Source organism: Martes martes (genome assembly GCF_963455335.1).
Source record: "Martes martes genome assembly, chromosome: 2".
NCBI lineage: Eukaryota > Metazoa > Chordata > Mammalia > Carnivora > Mustelidae > Martes > Martes martes.
In genome coordinates, this window is record NC_137889.1 from 13546897 (window position 1) to 13564443 (window position 17547).

General features: G+C 39.1%; 1 protein-coding gene across 9 annotated transcripts in view; it reads left to right on the forward strand.

Moving 5' to 3' along the window:
• The window catches only part of TENM3 (teneurin transmembrane protein 3), a gene marked incomplete at its 5' end in the record, with an annotated part of 433573 nt that overhangs the window by 380762 nt on the left and 35264 nt on the right, over positions 1-17547 (forward strand). For 3 of the 9 annotated variants that reach the window (XM_080797212.1, XM_080797213.1, XM_080797217.1), the window contains 5 exons: positions 757-1024; positions 2304-2447; positions 6756-7005; positions 7830-7850; positions 16692-16924. In XM_080797212.1, coding sequence (XP_080653338.1) covers positions 757-1024; positions 2304-2447; positions 6756-7005; positions 7830-7850; positions 16692-16924 — 916 coding nt within the window. The remainder of the gene's footprint in view (positions 1-756; positions 1025-2303; positions 2448-6755; positions 7006-7829; positions 7851-16691; positions 16925-17547) is intronic. The other 6 variants (XM_080797211.1, XM_080797215.1, XM_080797218.1 and 3 more) reach the window with 3 other exon arrangements.

The following is a 17547-nucleotide window of genomic DNA, read 5'->3' on the forward strand; positions in this document are numbered from 1 at the left end:
GAGAGCATTCTTAGGCAGGGAATTATTTTAACTTTTCACAGTCCAGTTTCAACTCAAAAAGTATACATTGAGGGTCTTGTGTGTGTGTTCAATAATATATTGTTCTCTCCGGGAGAATTTACGCAGCTCTAACCTCTTAGTCCATCTACCATCAAATCAAAAACCAGCAGTGAGTCCTCGCTCAGCATTTAACTAATTATGAGAATATGCGGCTGTTATATTACCTTTCAGCGTGGGTGTGGAATTCACTACAATTTAACCCAATGGAATTGGTCTTTTCTGTTCCCACTCCTGTCTTTCTAGGCTGTGACCATTCAGCTGCCAAGGCCAAGACGCAGGTTTAATCCCTAAATGAGCCAGCTGGCATAGGCCAGAACTTTGGCCCAGACCACATCCCTGCTCTGGGCTAACCATCTTACAAATGTCTGCTCAAATTCTCCAGGATGACAGGGGTGAACGATGGGTTAGTGAGAATCTGCTGTGACTATGAGCTAATAAGTCCGTGCGTGTCGGCTCTGTGTCCTGTATGAGTAGCAGCACCTGTGGTGTGATGAACTCCGAGTGAGTGACAAGAAGCTTTGAGGAGGAGAAAAATTGGGCTGGCAGCAGAGTTATTTTTAATTATCGACTAAAGTAACAGCTCAGATGTGTCTTTGGTGTCCTATTTCAGTTGCTGTGCTCATTTCCTTTAAATCTATTTTAGCTAATAGTTCGCCTGTGACCCAAGTTTGAAGCTTCTACTTTATGCAAACCTAGGTGCTCCATGAAGAAACGACCATTCCAGGAACAGATTTGAAACTTTCCTACTTGAGCTCCAGAGCGGCGGGATATAAGTCAGTTCTCAAGATCACCATGACCCAGTCCGTCATACCGTTTAACTTAATGAAGGTTCACCTTATGGTGGCTGTGGTAGGAAGACTTTTTCAGAAGTGGTTTCCTGCCTCGCCAAACCTGGCCTATACTTTTATATGGGATAAAACAGACGCCTATAACCAAAAGGTCTATGGTCTGTCGGAAGCTGTTGGTAAGTTCCACATCGATATATTCTGTGTCAAAAAAAATTGTCTCGAAGTCAGAACTCCCATGGAGTCGACTGTCACCCATGGAAGGCAACGGATAAACAGATAGGAAGACAGTAAGATTGACCTTGGGGAGTTATAAGTGGTCGGTGGAGATCTGCCGTGGGAAAAGGAAATGTATTCCCTGTGATAAGGAGAAAATATCCCTTCTTTTCTGGCTGAAATTCTATCTTCAAAAATGTTCTGAATGAGATTCCAATTTTTACTTACTGTCCTCCTTCCTTTTTTCACTTTTTGTTTTTTTCTAACCTTATCTCCTTAGCTTTCCTTATCCTTTTTTTAATGTTTTCTGTATCTAATAGGGTTGATTCAACACATAATAATATTTAAAAGGATATAGACAATATTTGTGTCCCAAAATTATTTCAGCTCTTTTGACAGTTTGGTAGAATGACATTCTTAAAAGCCCATTGTTTGCTGAATGATGGGACAACGTGATCAGAGATTGACATGTTGAAATATATATGGTCTAGCTTCATGCTCAGGTTGAGACCAGCAAAAACTAATGGATGCTTTTTGTTCTATTAGTTTTTACCTGAGAATATCCTAGATATTTTATTCTGAAATTAATGTATAACTTGGGTTTGACTTAGTTCCTATACTCAGATAATTGCTGCTTCTCCTTTCACTTTGTTCTAAATCTTAAAACCCATGTTTCATAATAACTCTGAAGCTTTTTATTGGTGACTTGTTCAAAGTAATTTACTGCTAGTGTTATCATTCAGTCCTGATAGTAACATGTGAATATGTCGTCATGATCATACTATCTTCTCTGCTGTATTGAACCTGACTCATCATAAACATTTTGCACAACTTTTAATACTCTTGGAAACTAAACAGCCCTAATTATTCAGATGGCAAATATTATTTTTAGTTATTATCATCTGATCACCACCTGGGGCTGATTTTTCAGATCTAATTACTTAACCAGGTGCCCAGTTTGGTCTTCATCTTGTGCTGTGAACCCCTTGGGAAAGAAATGGTGTGAGGGGGAAAAAATGCTAGTTTCCGATCAAATCAATAGAAAAATAATATTTGAAGATAGTTTCTTAGAAAAACACCTTTTATGTGGTCAGATCTTTTCATATAAAAATAATCTCCACGTATAAAGAGTAGAAATAGAGTCTTAGAACACAACTGTGGAAAAAAGCAGTTTTATCAAAATAATAAATTGCATTTCTGCCTGTAGTTGAGAAGATGTACTGTGCTTTGTCTTGATTCCAGTGTCTGTTGGATACGAATACGAGTCATGTCTGGACCTGACTCTGTGGGAAAAGAGGACCGCCATTTTGCAAGGCTATGAATTAGACGCTTCCAACATGGGTGGATGGACATTAGATAAACATCATGTGTTGGACGTTCAGAATGGTAAGATCTTGTTTGTAGTTAATATCACTTGCCTTGAATAGATTGTGGCAACATTTATCTTCTGCATACTATAGGATTAGAATTAGTAGAAAAAATAAAGATAGATTTTTAAAGACTCTACAAGTCTGAGGTGGGAACAACCTAATCTTCTTGTGAACTTTGAATCCGTCATAAATTCATCACCAAAATAGTTCTCCCACTTGAATGTAAATGACTTTGGTGCTGCACTGAAAGTACTCTACGTGGTAGTCTTCACACAGATTCACCCAGGGGTATCTAACTCTCTAGTAAGCCCAGAGTTGATTGAGGGTGCTTTAGGAAGGTTTACCAAAAATGGAGGGAGGGGGACTTTTTTTAAAGTAAAGAAAAAATACCCACGTGACTTTACCAAAATATTTTTGATAAATCTTAATCCTTAAGTAATTAGCCTATTCTGAGCATGTAGACTTTTTTTCAGTTTTTCTTAGATTATATGTGAGAAAAAAATTGTTCTCCTGCTCAGATTGGGTTCCATATGCTCTTACTTTGTAATTATTAGGAAAAATAAAGGAATAATCTGAGAAGAAAGCAAGGATTGAGAGGGATTACTCGTAGTAAACCTTATACTGTAAAGGAATATTCTCTGACAACATATATTTCATATATCACGGAAGATATAAATTATTTTACAAAACTTGACGCGTAATCTCATAAAGAGTGTTATTTATGTTAAACGAACTCTGTTGTCCTCACTGTGTGTCTGACATTTTGCCCTCGTGCTGCCTACACCTAAGTACTTTTCTAGAAAAGCAGAACCTTAAGGTGACTTCCTCTAACCCCCATCCTAAACCGTATCGTGCTAGTTACTCTCTGCCCTCCCTTGCCAAATCTCCCTTTCCAATAGATTTCCCAGCCGTGGCAAATTCTCTAGCTTTGACGTCGCAAAGGTTTTTGGAAGGTTCGCAATTTTGAATTGAGCACATAATACAACTATATGTTTACAAGTATTGGTCACTTTTTCAGATTAATGTTACTTTGATATCTGTTCTTTTTATTTAAAAAATTTTGTTGTCAGAGCTGGAGAGGATGCATTTTCAATTTCCAAACGTAATGAATGTACAGTAGTGTCCAAGCCAGTGCTGGAGAATACTGGTGTCTTACCTCTCGAAGAGAATGGTACTGAGCAAATCGATAGAGAAGAACCCTCCACCCGTTTCCTACCTTACAGCAACGCTGAGCTCTTCCCCCGGTCCAGCTGTATTCTGAACATCGGGTTGCCATTCAGTGAGTGTGCCAGAAGGTTGGGAGCAGAGCCCATAACTAGTGCCACGCGCAGCACATGCTTGGGAAAAGCGAGACTCCTAACCAAGAAGGACGCTCCATATGTTATCCCTAATCATCAGCGGGGTCTGAAGCTGTGCTATTTCCGTCTGTCATGTTGGGAACACCAGGCACAGTTACAGGCTTTCAAAATGCAAAGCCACGTGCCCAATGTGCCCCTGGCTGCTCCTGATGAAATGATGTGAAATGATATTTCACACAATTTGACATATTGCTAGATTCCTTCAGAAGTTCTTTATAAACCAAACCAGGGGAACCTCTCTAGAAACATTTTAGTTATCGTGAGCATATAGGGTCAAGTTCAAAGCCCCAGGATTTCGCCAAGAGATTATGAGCTGGTAGGGGGTCAACAAGCAGAGAGCTCCAGAAAGCCCATGCTGTAAACCCACATTGTAACAGTGGTGAATTACACTGTTACGATACCCAAAACAGAGTTTAGAGTTCAGGTGGATTTGAGAAATTTATAGATACTCTGTCTGTCTGTCTGTCTGTCTCTCTCTCTCACACACACATACACACACACACACCCTCTACCAGAATAATATATAGTTTGCTTTTATTAAAATATCAGGTCAGCTGTAGAAGCTAGGCTACCCCAAATTCTGTCCTTCACAAAGTGCTCTAAATTATAAAATATATGTTGTTTTAAATTGTGAGGTAACCTAATTCAGGGGGTAAACTGCTTATGATTTCAAATTTTATCCAAGAACCGTTTGACAAGGAGTGGCTTCTCAAAGTGACATGTGTCTAATTGAATAAACAAAGTGATTTATAATTGTGACAAGGGGGATGAGATATGAAATGTATTAAAGACGAAGAGAAGGCCGAAATGGAGACAGTGACAGGTGTTTGCAGGCCTGGAACATGGAAGTAAATATTCTAACGTTCGTCTTTGTCTTCTGTCATAATAGAGGAGAATCACAAAGGACCAATTGTTTAAAATAATGACTGAATCAATCAGGCTGAGCAGAAGAGTAGGCCGGCTTGTAGCATTCTTCACATGAAACTTACAGACCTGGCCCTTCCAGGAAAATAGAGTTCCATAATTGTCAAATAACTTAATCACAGAAAGAAGGATCTTAGGTATCACTAATGTATTATTTGAAGATTCAAGGCAAAAGGCTTTTCACGTATTACGATCCAGCCTTATTTGGCTTATTTTTCCTTACATTTGATCTTCTCTGATTTCTTTATGTAAATTTTCTGTGATTATTACATCACTCAAAAAACATTTCAAAGTAATCATAGAATCCACCTAAAAATGTGCTGAGCTATAAGAGGAACATAATCATTCTGATCTCTTCTTCATTTTAAAATTATCCCAAAGTGGGAGGAAAAAAACACATTCTTGAGTTTCCTGTTTGTACTTTCATGGATTGATTCTTTTAACTGTGTAGCTGCTAAAAAGTAGAAGCATTGGCTTGAAGAACTGCTTTGAAATAGAGAACATTCAATAAATATATAATACGTACAACTCCAAAGTCCAAGCAGCAGACGGTTTATACAGATAATAGCCCTCTGCAAAGTGTCATGAAATATGTATGGAACAGTGAGTGGCAGCTGACCATCCAGGGAACCTCAGACCAGGAGGAAACCATTGATCTGCTCTTTAGATAATAATGGCGAGTGAATAAAATTAGAATCACAACTCAAATCCAGTTTCTAACTATGAAAACACTTAATATTCTTCTGGGATTATTTTTTTTCTCAGATTTTCATTGAGGACTCTAATGGCACAAACTGACATTGTGTCTTAAGTAGGACTGGCACTTGCATGCCTAAAATCAGAATTCTCCTTAAATAATAAGTTGCCCTTCCATAACAGCTTTGCTATGTTTGGAATTTTGAATAACTGCGTGTGTATGCGTCTTTGGGTCAGTTACGAGTACAACCAAGAAGAATGTTCTTTGGCAGCATAATAGTATATAGGGGGTTTGACACTTACTGTCTAAATTTATTTTCTATAAAGTAATCTTAACATTTTCGAAATCAGTGATAGACTCAGAAGGAAGAAATTCATATTGCTGGTGCACATTTTTATTGGTTGGATTAATACATAACAGTATAACATCATTAAGCAATTGGAAAACTTATTATTCCCTGAAGAACATGTAGAATGGTTCTCCAATTTGGCTGCACACTAGGGTCATCTGGAGGTTTGGGGTGTTTTTTTTTTAAAGATTTTATTTATTGGGGCACCTGGGTTGCTCAGGCTATTGGGCATCTGCCTTCAGCTCAGGTCAGGTTCCCCGGGTCCTGGGATCCAGCCCCACATCAGGCTCCCGGCTCAGCGGGAAGCTGCTTCTCCCTCTCCCTCTGCTGTTCTCCTTGCTTGTGCTCTCTTGCTCTCTCTGTCAAATAAATAAAATTAAAAAAAAATTTTTTTTCATTTATTTATTTGACAGAGAGAGAGAGAGTGTGCACACGCAAGTGGGGCAGGGGCAGAGGAAGCAGGAGCAACAGACTCCTCACTGAGCAGGGAGCCCGACATGGAGCTTGATTCCAGGACCCTGAGAACATGACCTGACCCAAAGGAAGACACCCAACCGCCTAAGCCATCCAGGCGCACTATCTGGAATGTTTTCCTAAAAGTCTACCCCAGACCAATTAAATCAGGGGCTCTCAGGATGAGATTCAAGCGTGAGTGGAACAGACCCAGTCTGTCCCACTGTGTAGCCAAGTTTGAGAACCACCGATGTCGACAGTTTGGGCTTTTGATTTTGCTGATTAGTCCTTTGTTTCTTTCACCAGCCCTCCCTCACATGCATAACAGACAGCATTTTTCATATATAGCCTTTGTATTTTGCCAAATGATATTTTACACCAGGTTAAATAAATAGAGTTCTTGTTCTTTCCAAGAGAACTTGAAGGAAGTGTTCCCAGTCTATATCCACAAAGCACTGAATTATAGTTACACCTAGAGTGAGCATGTTTACTTTTCATCTTTCTACTTTGTATTACAAGAAAAATGCATTTTGTGTCTTCTAGGCATACTGTACAAAGGCAATGGGGAAAACCAGTTCATCTCCCAACAGCCTCCGGTTGTCAGTAGCATCATGGGAAACGGCCGGAGGCGCAGCATCTCGTGCCCAAGTTGCAATGGTCAGGCCGATGGTAATAAATTGTTGGCCCCAGTTGCATTAGCTTGCGGGATCGATGGCAGCCTGTATGTAGGGGATTTCAACTATGTTCGGCGAATATTCCCTTCTGGAAATGTAACAAGTGTTTTAGAACTAAGGTATGTCTTTCCTTAATTTTTTTTTTTTTAAGATTTTATTTTTAAGTAATCTCTGCACCCAGCATGGGTCTTGAACTTACAACCCAGAGATCAAGACTTGTGTCGTCCTCCAACTGAGCCAGACAGGCACCCCCTTAATTTGGGATTGTTACCAAAGCTGAGCATGCCTTTATAAGAAAAAGTGTTTAGTCTAATAGACCAATTTATTTATTTAAGTATACCTTCCCAGTGTTTAAAATTCTTCCTGAAAAGAAGTCAGATTCTTGGTTAAAGTCAGGAAAAGCACAACACATATATTCTGTGCCATAAATGTATAAAGGAGTATAAAGTCACCCAACATAGAAAATTTCTTACTGATTTCAGGGTATTTTTTATGCTCCAATAGGAGAGAACTATGACTTTTAAGCCCCTTTAGTTCTTTAGAATAACTTCTTGATATAGGTTGTTACTCTTTCATGTCACATGGGTTGAAATTAAGAGATAGAATATTTCCCTACGATATCAGGACATAATAGTAAGGCTATAACTTCCCATTAGAATATTGGATCTTCAAGTTGGGTTAACCCATTAGCCATAATACCAAAAGTTAAAGTTACAAATTGTTGCTTTGCCTTGTTCATTTAAGTGTGATTATTAAAATCATCCTATTCTGTAAATTATTTGATAAGCCTTGGCTTACAAAATTCCTTTCCAGTGTTATTTCTGCTTAAGTTGGCAATTTTCCATTCAAATAATTAAAATCTCAGTATGCAACTGATTATATTTTAGAAACTTTTTCTAACTGTGCTTTTTTCCCCCTACCTTTTTTATCTGCTTCCACCAAGAAATAAAGATTTTAGACATAGGTAAGCATCTTGCTAAAAGGTTACTGTGTATTTTCGAATGTCCTTTTCACATGTTGATGTGACTCTCTGACATTGTTTTCTAAGAACATTTCATCATGAGAGAGGAAACTCAGTATCACAGAACATCTAAGGAATGAAAACTGCTTAAATGAACCATTCTTATGTAGCATGTTGCAAATTCTATTATGCAATGTAATCTGAAAAGCTATTTTCAAGTTGGTTAATAAAATAAATTTTGTCACCAAAAAAGGAAAATATTATAATGAACATGTCCATAGAACAAATATATTTCTAAACGTCAGTTACTGGCTCACGTACTCTAAGCCATATTGAACAGAACCAAATTTGAAGCAGAGTAGGAGACTTCAAGACACATTTAGTTTGACCAGTAATCAGGGCAGATCCTGGTTTATTGGGCCCAAAGCTTATTCCATTGGGGAGATTCTGTTTAAGAAAAAGAATCTGAAAAGTGTTTTACTTTGGCAAATTTTTAAAAACGTAAGATCATGTGATCATGTTCCCTGGGACCTCACTGGGCTTGCAAGGAACCATACGAAGGAATCCTAATCCTTAGGCTTTGTTAACTTCCTGGTAAATTTCATCACTGCGGTCATTTATATTTTCCCAAGTTGAGAGAGTCACTAGATTTGCGTTTTAAGAAGTAATGTTTTCATGGACAGTATTATGAAGGAAAAGACTTACTTCAAAGTTTAGGATGAGAACAGTTGAAACAAGTGTGTGAGCTCAGAAGTTTTTCAGATTCTACTTGCAACGTATCCTTAGCTAGAGAAGGTATAGCAAAAGCTTGTGTATAGACTGTTTTGACTGAAAAACTTCCCACGGGGCAACAAAAAAGGAAAAGAGTAATATATTTTATTTTTTTTTTAAAGATTTTATTTATTTATTTGTCAGAGAGAGTGAGCACAGGCAGACAGAGAGGCAGGCAGAGGCAGAGGGAGAAGCAGGCTCCCCGCTGAGCAAGGAGCCCGATGTGGGACTTGATCCCAGGACCCCGGGATCATGACCTGAGCCGAAGGCAGCCGCTCAACCAACTGAGCCACCCAGGCGTCCCAAAAGTAATATATTTTAAAGTAAAGCTCACCAAAAAAGCTAGACTTGTTGCACCTGCTGGATCTCATTTGACCAGTAAAGTGTCTAATGAAATGATATCAGGTGGAAAAATTAGAAATAGTTTATGTGACATCCTTGAGATGAGCACATCAGCATTACCCACTGGAACAGTATTGCAGATTGACGAGGAGGGAATAAGAGACAAGCTTCCCCCGGAAGATGAGTAGCTGTTGCCTATCCGTATGACCAGGCATGGCCCCAGGACCTTTCCCCGAGATGCCCTATTGATCTTGTGCTCCGTCACGTGCTAAGATTAGCAGTAAATTTCTCTAGACTGCTGAGCACACACACGAAGCTCTGCTATTAGAATCCACAGCAAAATATCAAAACTTCTCTGGCCTCGCCTTCTTGGTAACCATGGAGGAAAGAGGGAAGACAGACACGTGCATACACCAACTAAATGTGAAAATGCTGGAGGCAATATGGAAAGAACGGTCAAAGCAGCTCCCTTTTAACAAACCAACCCATTACCTGCCAGGCTCGGTGCCAGACATTTTATATACTTTATTGTAGATCCAAACTATAGTCCTTCGGGGTTCCAGATGAGGTCACTGAGGCTCAAGGAAGCTTTGGGGAGGGGGAAGTGTTTTGTTCCCCAAGACACATAACTGAGAAGTGGGGAGGAGGGATTTGAACCACTCTGAACAGCGTGTTCATTGCACTACACCGCACAGCCAGTTTTTTATGCGTCCAAATGGCTAGGATTCTGTGGGATAATTCCGTGGGTAGATTTATTTCACAATCATTGGACAAATTACTTAGAGCTATAATCTCTCTCCCTGGGAAAAAAAACTACATTGATTAGAGGTTAGAGCTCCATTATTATTAACAATACTTTCTAGTACGAGCTCATTATGTACTAACTCCTGGTGTCGGGCAGTGATACTCATTGTGATCCCTCTCTCATGATCCTCCTTAACCTTTCTCCCCTGTACGTTATCCTGGCTAAGTGTGAGCTCCTGCATTTCCTTTTGCTCCATGCATGTAAAATACACTGTTTGGGTTTTATACTGATATTCATGCCTGTTAAATCAGTGTTAACTGATCACTTTCCATGTACTAGGCAGTTTGACAAATAATAATGTAAGAAAATCCATGCTCTCAGAACTCACAATCTAGTAGGGAAAACAAGATATATAAGTAACAAACTAAGTAACATTACCAGTATGCTTCTTTGGCACTTTGTTATATCCAGGGCTTATACTGTGAGAGGAATTCTATGGGGGAAAAGATTACTGGGGATGGGGGCGTGATACGCGAAAAATATCTGGAAGGTGATATTTGACCTAGGTCTGAAAATGAAGTCTGCTTAAACAGAACAACAGGAAGAAAGGCGAGGGGCGGGCGGCAGTTGTGAAGAAAGAATACGGAACAAGGGAAGTTACTGGAGTGTGTGAAAGGCATGAGCAAGACATGTTCTAAGAGGAATCAGATTTACCTGGGTAGAGCAGGGGATCCCTGTGGGAAATAGTAAGAGACACAGGTGAAAGTCAGGGTAGGGTCAGATTGTTCAGGGCCTTGAGTGCTCTAAGGAATTGCTCTTCTGTCCTGTAGGACAACAGAGATAGTGGACAGCGATTTTCTGACCTTGAACAAGATGGCAGTGTACTCAAAATGGCCCTCGAGGAAGATGAGTCATATCAGTGTTCAGGGTGACTTGAGGATCGGTTAGAAAGCTGTTGCCTGAAACCATGAGATGCTAGGTACCAGAAAAAGTATGGCTAGCGAGGAAGGAAATCCACCCATAAAATAAAGGAAGGCAGAGAATGAACATACTATATAAGGGTGATGAAGAAGAGGACGATAGAAAAGAGAGGACAAATATAGGGGTTCCATTTGCTCAATAACTAATTAATCAAAACGGACTTCACAAAGGCAAGATACGTCAACTCACTGGGGCTTCTCTATTTTGCTTAAAAAAATAAAATTCTTTTCAGGTGCTTCTTCCTATTTGCCTATGTTCTCTTCCTCATCGTAGCTGATAGGATCCTGTTGGCTTTCTCTTTATCCCCACTGTGCTGGCTAGCATCAAAGTCACGAGGGGCTTAGGAACAGATGATAGGAGGAAAACAAAATTGAAAATACATCTAAATATACAAAAATGAACAGTGTAGGCGTTAATGATTAAGTAATATATAAAAATGCATGATTCTAGTCGTTTACTAGTTTCGTATATTATTAAAGAATCTCATTAATTAGACTAATGGGGACATAATTGATGAAAGTATTAAATAACAAAATAAATATAAAAACACATAGTCTTTTTATTTTAAAATCCAGAGTATTGTGTCATACCAAATTTAATAAGCGCTGCTAGGATATCATATCAAATAAAAGTCTCTAGCTATACTTGAATGAACAGATATAAATACTAATCAATCAACATACAAAATTTTTTACATGAAAGGAAGCTTCTGAAATCCTTAAAATTTTTAAGATCTCGTAGCTATGCTAAACATCTCCCCTATAGGTTTATAGTATGAGTTTGCTAACAAACTCCTTTTGTAGGTAATAAATTTTAGCTCATCTCTGTTCCAAATCTCTAAAATTCCAAAATAAAGGAACTTAAATAAATTAAGTAATGCCAGTTAAGAGGCAATAAAATATGTGAAACTAAAAATCAACTTTGTGAATTTTATATTACCAATTAAGGGATCAAAGAAAATACCAATCACGGGTCTGTGAACTTGAATCAATTAAAGTTTAAATACAAGATTATAAAAGCTTGATTCAGCACTTCTTATTGACTTCGTATTTAAAAATCAAACAGACACAGAAATACCACATCCCAAAGCCCTGTTTGCAAGTATAAAAAGTTTCAGTCACCAGAAAAGAGGCATTTTATTGTTATCCATAAATATAATTTACGCTTTTCTGTGTTCTAAGGGCTCTGGCACAGTTTCCAATAAAAAGATGAAAGTGCTAATGAAATCTATTCTATAGCTTGTTCTTTGCAAATATCTCTCTAGTCTACGAAGGCTGAATGATGACAGAATGAGTAAGCACATCTAGTCTGTGTTTACAGCTGGATCTGTGTCCATGGAGAAGTTCGCTTGGGAATCACGGTCATCTAGGCAGGGCAGGGTCAGTCTTTCGAGGAGCAGGGTACTAAAGGTTTTTAACTTGCTTTGATCTTGCCGCCCTTAGTCAAAACCTTAATGTTATCCTAAGCCTCTCTGAAATGAAAATCTCAATCAATTGTACAAGAAGACCGTGGTGCTTCTCCTGGTGAACAGAGACTCCCACAAACCATCCACATTGTACATCCCTACGCTCCAGCCCTCGGTCACTGTAGCCTCCCATTTTCCACAAGAGATGTAGGACTGACCTGAGAACTCACCACCCATTTGTGCCCACACACCAGCCTCTCAAGGGCTTTGGCTTTTCAGGAAGCCAGAGCGCAAGTACTAGCCTGCTATCAGAAAGCTCTGCTTATCTCGGGTGTCCTTGAACCCCAGATCCATCCCATATATTGTCAGAGCTTCTCTGCGTCCAGTCAGCTGAAAGTTTCCAAGCTCGCTTTTTTTCCCCCTTTTAGTGCTTTGGTACTGATCCCTCTTTTCATTTAGAAGGAGCTGGGCTCTCAGAAGCAGCTCTCATCCACCGCGCTAGGCTGCATGGCAGAGAACTCATCCAGTTCTCATTCCCCACCATTCTGTGGGGGGATATTTCCAGAGGTAAACTCTTCTCCAAGACCACATACTCCTCCACATTTGTTATTCTGGACAATGGAGTTGTGTGCAAAATTAGAGCTTTCATTTGGCAGACCTATGTTGCTTGATTGAGACATTCCTGCATCTTCAAAGAAGGAGATGCTTCAGGATGGGAAATGGCAAATAGAAGCCCCACTTTGGACATTCTCTTATTACTATCGCACTGGAATAAAACTGACGTCAGTAAAAGCAAATCTTAGGACTTGAATGTCCGGTTTGTTTGTTTTTTTTGTTTTTTGGTTTGTTTGTTTTGTTGTTGTTTTTTTTTTTTTTTTTTGGACTCATGTCCTATAGCTCAAGCAGCCGCCTCAAAAATCTGCTGTTTTATTCTCAAAATGAGGCACGTCGTGAAAAATCATGTGTAATTTTTTATATCATTCTTTAAGATTTTATTTCTTTGGGAGAGAGTACACACAAGCCTATGGCAGGAGGGGCAGAGGGAGAGGGAGAGAGAGAATCAGACTCAAGCAGACTCCCCGCTGAGCACAGAGCTCCATGCTGGGCTCGATCTCACAACCCTAAGATCATGACCTGAGCTAAAATCAAGAGTCAGATGCTTAACCAACTGAGCCACCCAGGTACCCCTTTCTTTACATCATTCTTCCTCAGGGTCCTGAAGTTTTTATGCTCCTTTGTTGTAAAGCCATGATTTATATAGTTAGAACAGCTCGGTATTAAAATTCTCCCTTGTACACTATTAAATAAAAAAGGAAAGGTGAAGAACAGCTTTTGTGCAAAAGTACGTATGTGTCTATAAAGAGATACCTATTTATAGCATAATAAAAAATATAAAAGGATATATGCTTTTTTTATCAAGGAATATTAGAGATAAGAAGGGGCAAGGGAGAATCCTTTCCCTTTTCATTTTATACAGTTCTGCACAGTTTATAAGTGGGTTAAATAGATGGGAAGATCATGATCTGAGTTTTGGGTTGTTTTTGTACGTCTTTGGATTGAAAAATTGAATTAATATTCTTTATTTTTGAAACTGTCTCCTAGAAGTTGCTCTTGAAGGATTTTTCCACAAATAGCCTTTCAAAAGATATTTTAGAAAAGATTCGTAAAGAGGGTAAAAAGGACTTCATGATTAAGTCCCCCTATCCCGGGCTTGGATGTCATTCAAATGAGTAATTCGGCATATTACCCTCCACTTGAAAAATTACTCAATATTCCCAGAGTACCCCAAACAAGGTCTTTGTCCTTGAGCCAAACCATATGCATTTGGAGACCAAGTCATCTGGCTTTGAAAATTCAGAGGAACGATTGATGATATTACTTCAACACTGAGAAAAAAGAGACCCAGCTTGCTCTCCTGAAGATGGTACATTTCCACCCTTTGTACATGTGAAAGAAAGAGAGACTTCTTGATACTGTTTTCTTGAAAGTGACCTTGTGGCTTTATAAAGGTATTTCATATGAATACCTAACTCCGACCGAATTTACATTGGGTTGCATTATTCATTTGCCTCTATCATCATTACTCTAGAAGCAATTCCAAGTGGGTGTTTAAAGAAGAGGTCTGCGTTGTTTTAATAGTTCAGGATCTTATAAACATAACAGCAGGACCAAGGAAACAAATGTGAACGTCTCCAAGTTTAGATAGTCGTTTTTTCCCTAGGAACATTTTCAGAAAGCCGGTCATGGGGGAAGCGGTTAACAGTCAGTCTCGTACTTCTCTACCGTAGAGAGTTACAAGGCAAAAGACAGCGGTGTGAGAGGGGGCAGGACAGAACCAAGTGTGCAGAATAGCTAATGCTCACTGAGTATGTACTATGTACTAGACACTGTTCTAAGCATTGTATCTGTATTAGCTGCTGCCACCCTGTCAGCACCCCATGAAATGTGTATTATTGTTATTATCACACCGTTAGTGAGTGATGAAGCTAGGATTCAGACCCCGACAGTCTGGTCCAGAGGTCACGCTCATAGATGCACAACCAGCAAGGAAATGAAGTGTGTGTGTGTGTGTTTTTTCATAACCAGGTCTCTGACTATTTATAATTAGTATATAATTGGGGAGATAAGAAGAGACTAGAGAAGTCTCTCCAGTGTCATGTCTCTCAAAATAGACCCAGTTTGAATGAGTCGCAACCCTGTCACCAACCATAGATCTGAAAGACCAGCTCTATCCATATCAGGCTGTTTATAGGGGGAAAATAACCTCTTAAAGTTGCCCTGAAGGTTATATTGATATGTTGTAGCTTTTCGCTTCATTACCAAGTAACAAACTACCACATAACAGAACCCAGTATTTCTGTGCCCTTAAAATTTCAGGCATCAATTTAGAAAAGTGACATAATAACACTTAACTTGGCAAGGTGATCATTTGGTAAAACCCAGTAGGCCTGAAATGGTTTTACCTCAGATGACTTGTATCTCTTTGAGTCCTTTGTTTCACTGTTCACGCTTTCATACATGTTCCCCCACTCAAGACTTCTTGTTCAAATATGTCTCTTGTCACCAAAAAATATTGAAGAGTAGAAAGGAGACCCAAGCCCTGAAGGTATTCAAGGCTTTGTGTGTCTCAGTGTTTCCCTATAAATCCACATCATAGCAGTAGGCCTTTTCGGATTTCCAGAAGATTCCATGCAGATTCCACTTGTGACTGTCCAGCTGGGTGCCCACCAATGTGAGGCCCACTCGTGAAACTGAGAACTTGCTATTTTAAGGGGCCCTAAAGTACATGTATTTACCACTTAAGAGGCAGAGCATTAAGTAGTGGGAATTGTCTCATTAGAACATAATAGTAATAAAAAGACTACTACACCATTATTTAGAATCAACATTTTCATATGATTCAATTTATACTACATCTTTTAGATATTCACATATAAAATAAATGGAAACAAGAAAAGTGTGTGTGTGTGTGCGCACACGTGCGTGTGTAGAGAGAGTGAGAGAAAGAGTTAGTAAAATCAAGTTTATCGTGAAGATAATGTGGAATCTGTTAGATTCCTATCTGTTGACGTCTTTATGGGGGCACCAAATTATTTAAACTCTTTTTAGAATTTTTTTCCAGAAGGCATTATTTGCACCATGTACAAAATTACATTAATCCTTAGAATGTGGTATTGCATGTTTATCAAAAGATTAACTTTCTAATTACAACTAAGTGTCATAATTCGTCCATTCCTTGATGATGTCCGTCTTACCACTCTTTACAGGCAAGGGGACATAAAATATTTCACAGTTGCATTACTTGGTATGTATAAAATTGAGGCACTGTGTTTTGTGAACAAAGCCTACATCTCACCAAATTCAGAGACAGGTCTCAGAGCAGCTTCATTTACAACTTTAAAAGTAGAACTGATGGGTTTGCAGTTCCAGCTCACAGCACGAGGCCCCTGACTGAGACGGCCCCCTCCACATGAGTGACCTTATTTTAGTATTTTACCCCCTAGTTGGAGACAAACGTAACGGCATCAGATCGCCATTCTGGATGACGATAGAGCAACCAGGACAGACACGACTCTACATTTTGTCAGGGGCGGGTGTCCGTGGGATTTGGATTTGTAGAAAACAGGAGACTTCCCTGTGCTGAGGAGTGAGGGAAATCAGTGGTACATCCTCCTTCACTGGAGTGGGACAGAGCCACCCTTCCCATGGAATCAACTTTATGTCTGTCACTCGAGGGCAATTTATTAATGACTTTTCATTGAACCAAAAGGGTTTAGAGAACTTATTTCTCTCTCCATTTTAGACTAAAAACATCTTGCCTTCCAAAGGGAATTATTTTCAAGATGGCCGCTCTAATAAATTTAATAATTAAATCCTCCACAACAGGCAAGGGAGGAACAGAGTCCTTTCAGAGCTCGCTTCCAACTCTTCTCAGTCATTCTTTGAAGTCGTTCTTAAATATGCTGTTCTTTTTCCAGTCTTTAATAACTGTTTATAGTCAGTTTCTCATGATCTGTTTTGTTTTGCTCTTAACTCTCCCCCTTGTGTTAGGGGTAACTGTCGTGTGATGTTTATGTATGATCCTTTTCTCTTTTTACAGCAGCAACCCAGCTCACAGATACTATCTTGCAACCGATCCAGTCACAGGAGATTTGTATGTTTCTGACACTAACACCCGCAGAATTTATCGCCCAAAGTCACTTACGGGTACAAAAGATTTGACTAAAAATGCTGAAGTGGTCGCTGGGACAGGGGAGCAGTGCCTTCCGTTCGATGAAGCCAGATGTGGAGATGGGGGGAAGGCCATTGAAGCAACCCTCATGAGTCCCAAAGGTACTGGCATTTACCAATTTGAAGATTTCTTTTTATTAAAAAAAAAAATACAGAAAACCCAGTTAGTGCCTGATTGTGTTTAATGCTGAGTCTAACGGTTTACGCTCAGCTGTGTTCTAGAAAGCGGTTTCACATCCAGTGTTTTGAAAAGCCATGTAGCATGAAACTGCTAGAATTCTAAGTTGATTTTACAGTAAATATTGGGTTCGTGGCATTTTTTTTTTTATCATTCCTTTTTTTTTTTTTTTTTCACATTTCCAAAGAAGAAAGCAATGAGTCCATATTATTCAGGTCACATCCTGTTGAACTTCAAGAAAGTGTCCAGATTCTTTCATTGTCCTGGAATCTCTTTGTCATGAATGAGTCCCAGGCCTCTTTAAAAACCATCACTAAGCAACGCTATTAGTCCTCACCCAGTTTGGAGCTATTAAACTTTTGTTTCTATGCCATGGGAAAAAATGCTTGCTGTGAGGAATTTCTGGAGGTAACAAGGGCTAAAATTCTATGTGATAAAGGTTTCTAGCTTTTAAACCAGTTGGGACTGACTCCTTGCTCATGTATTATGCCATTCATTACAATGTTTTTTGGTTTGGGGCTTTTTTTTTTTTTTTTTTTTTTCATTA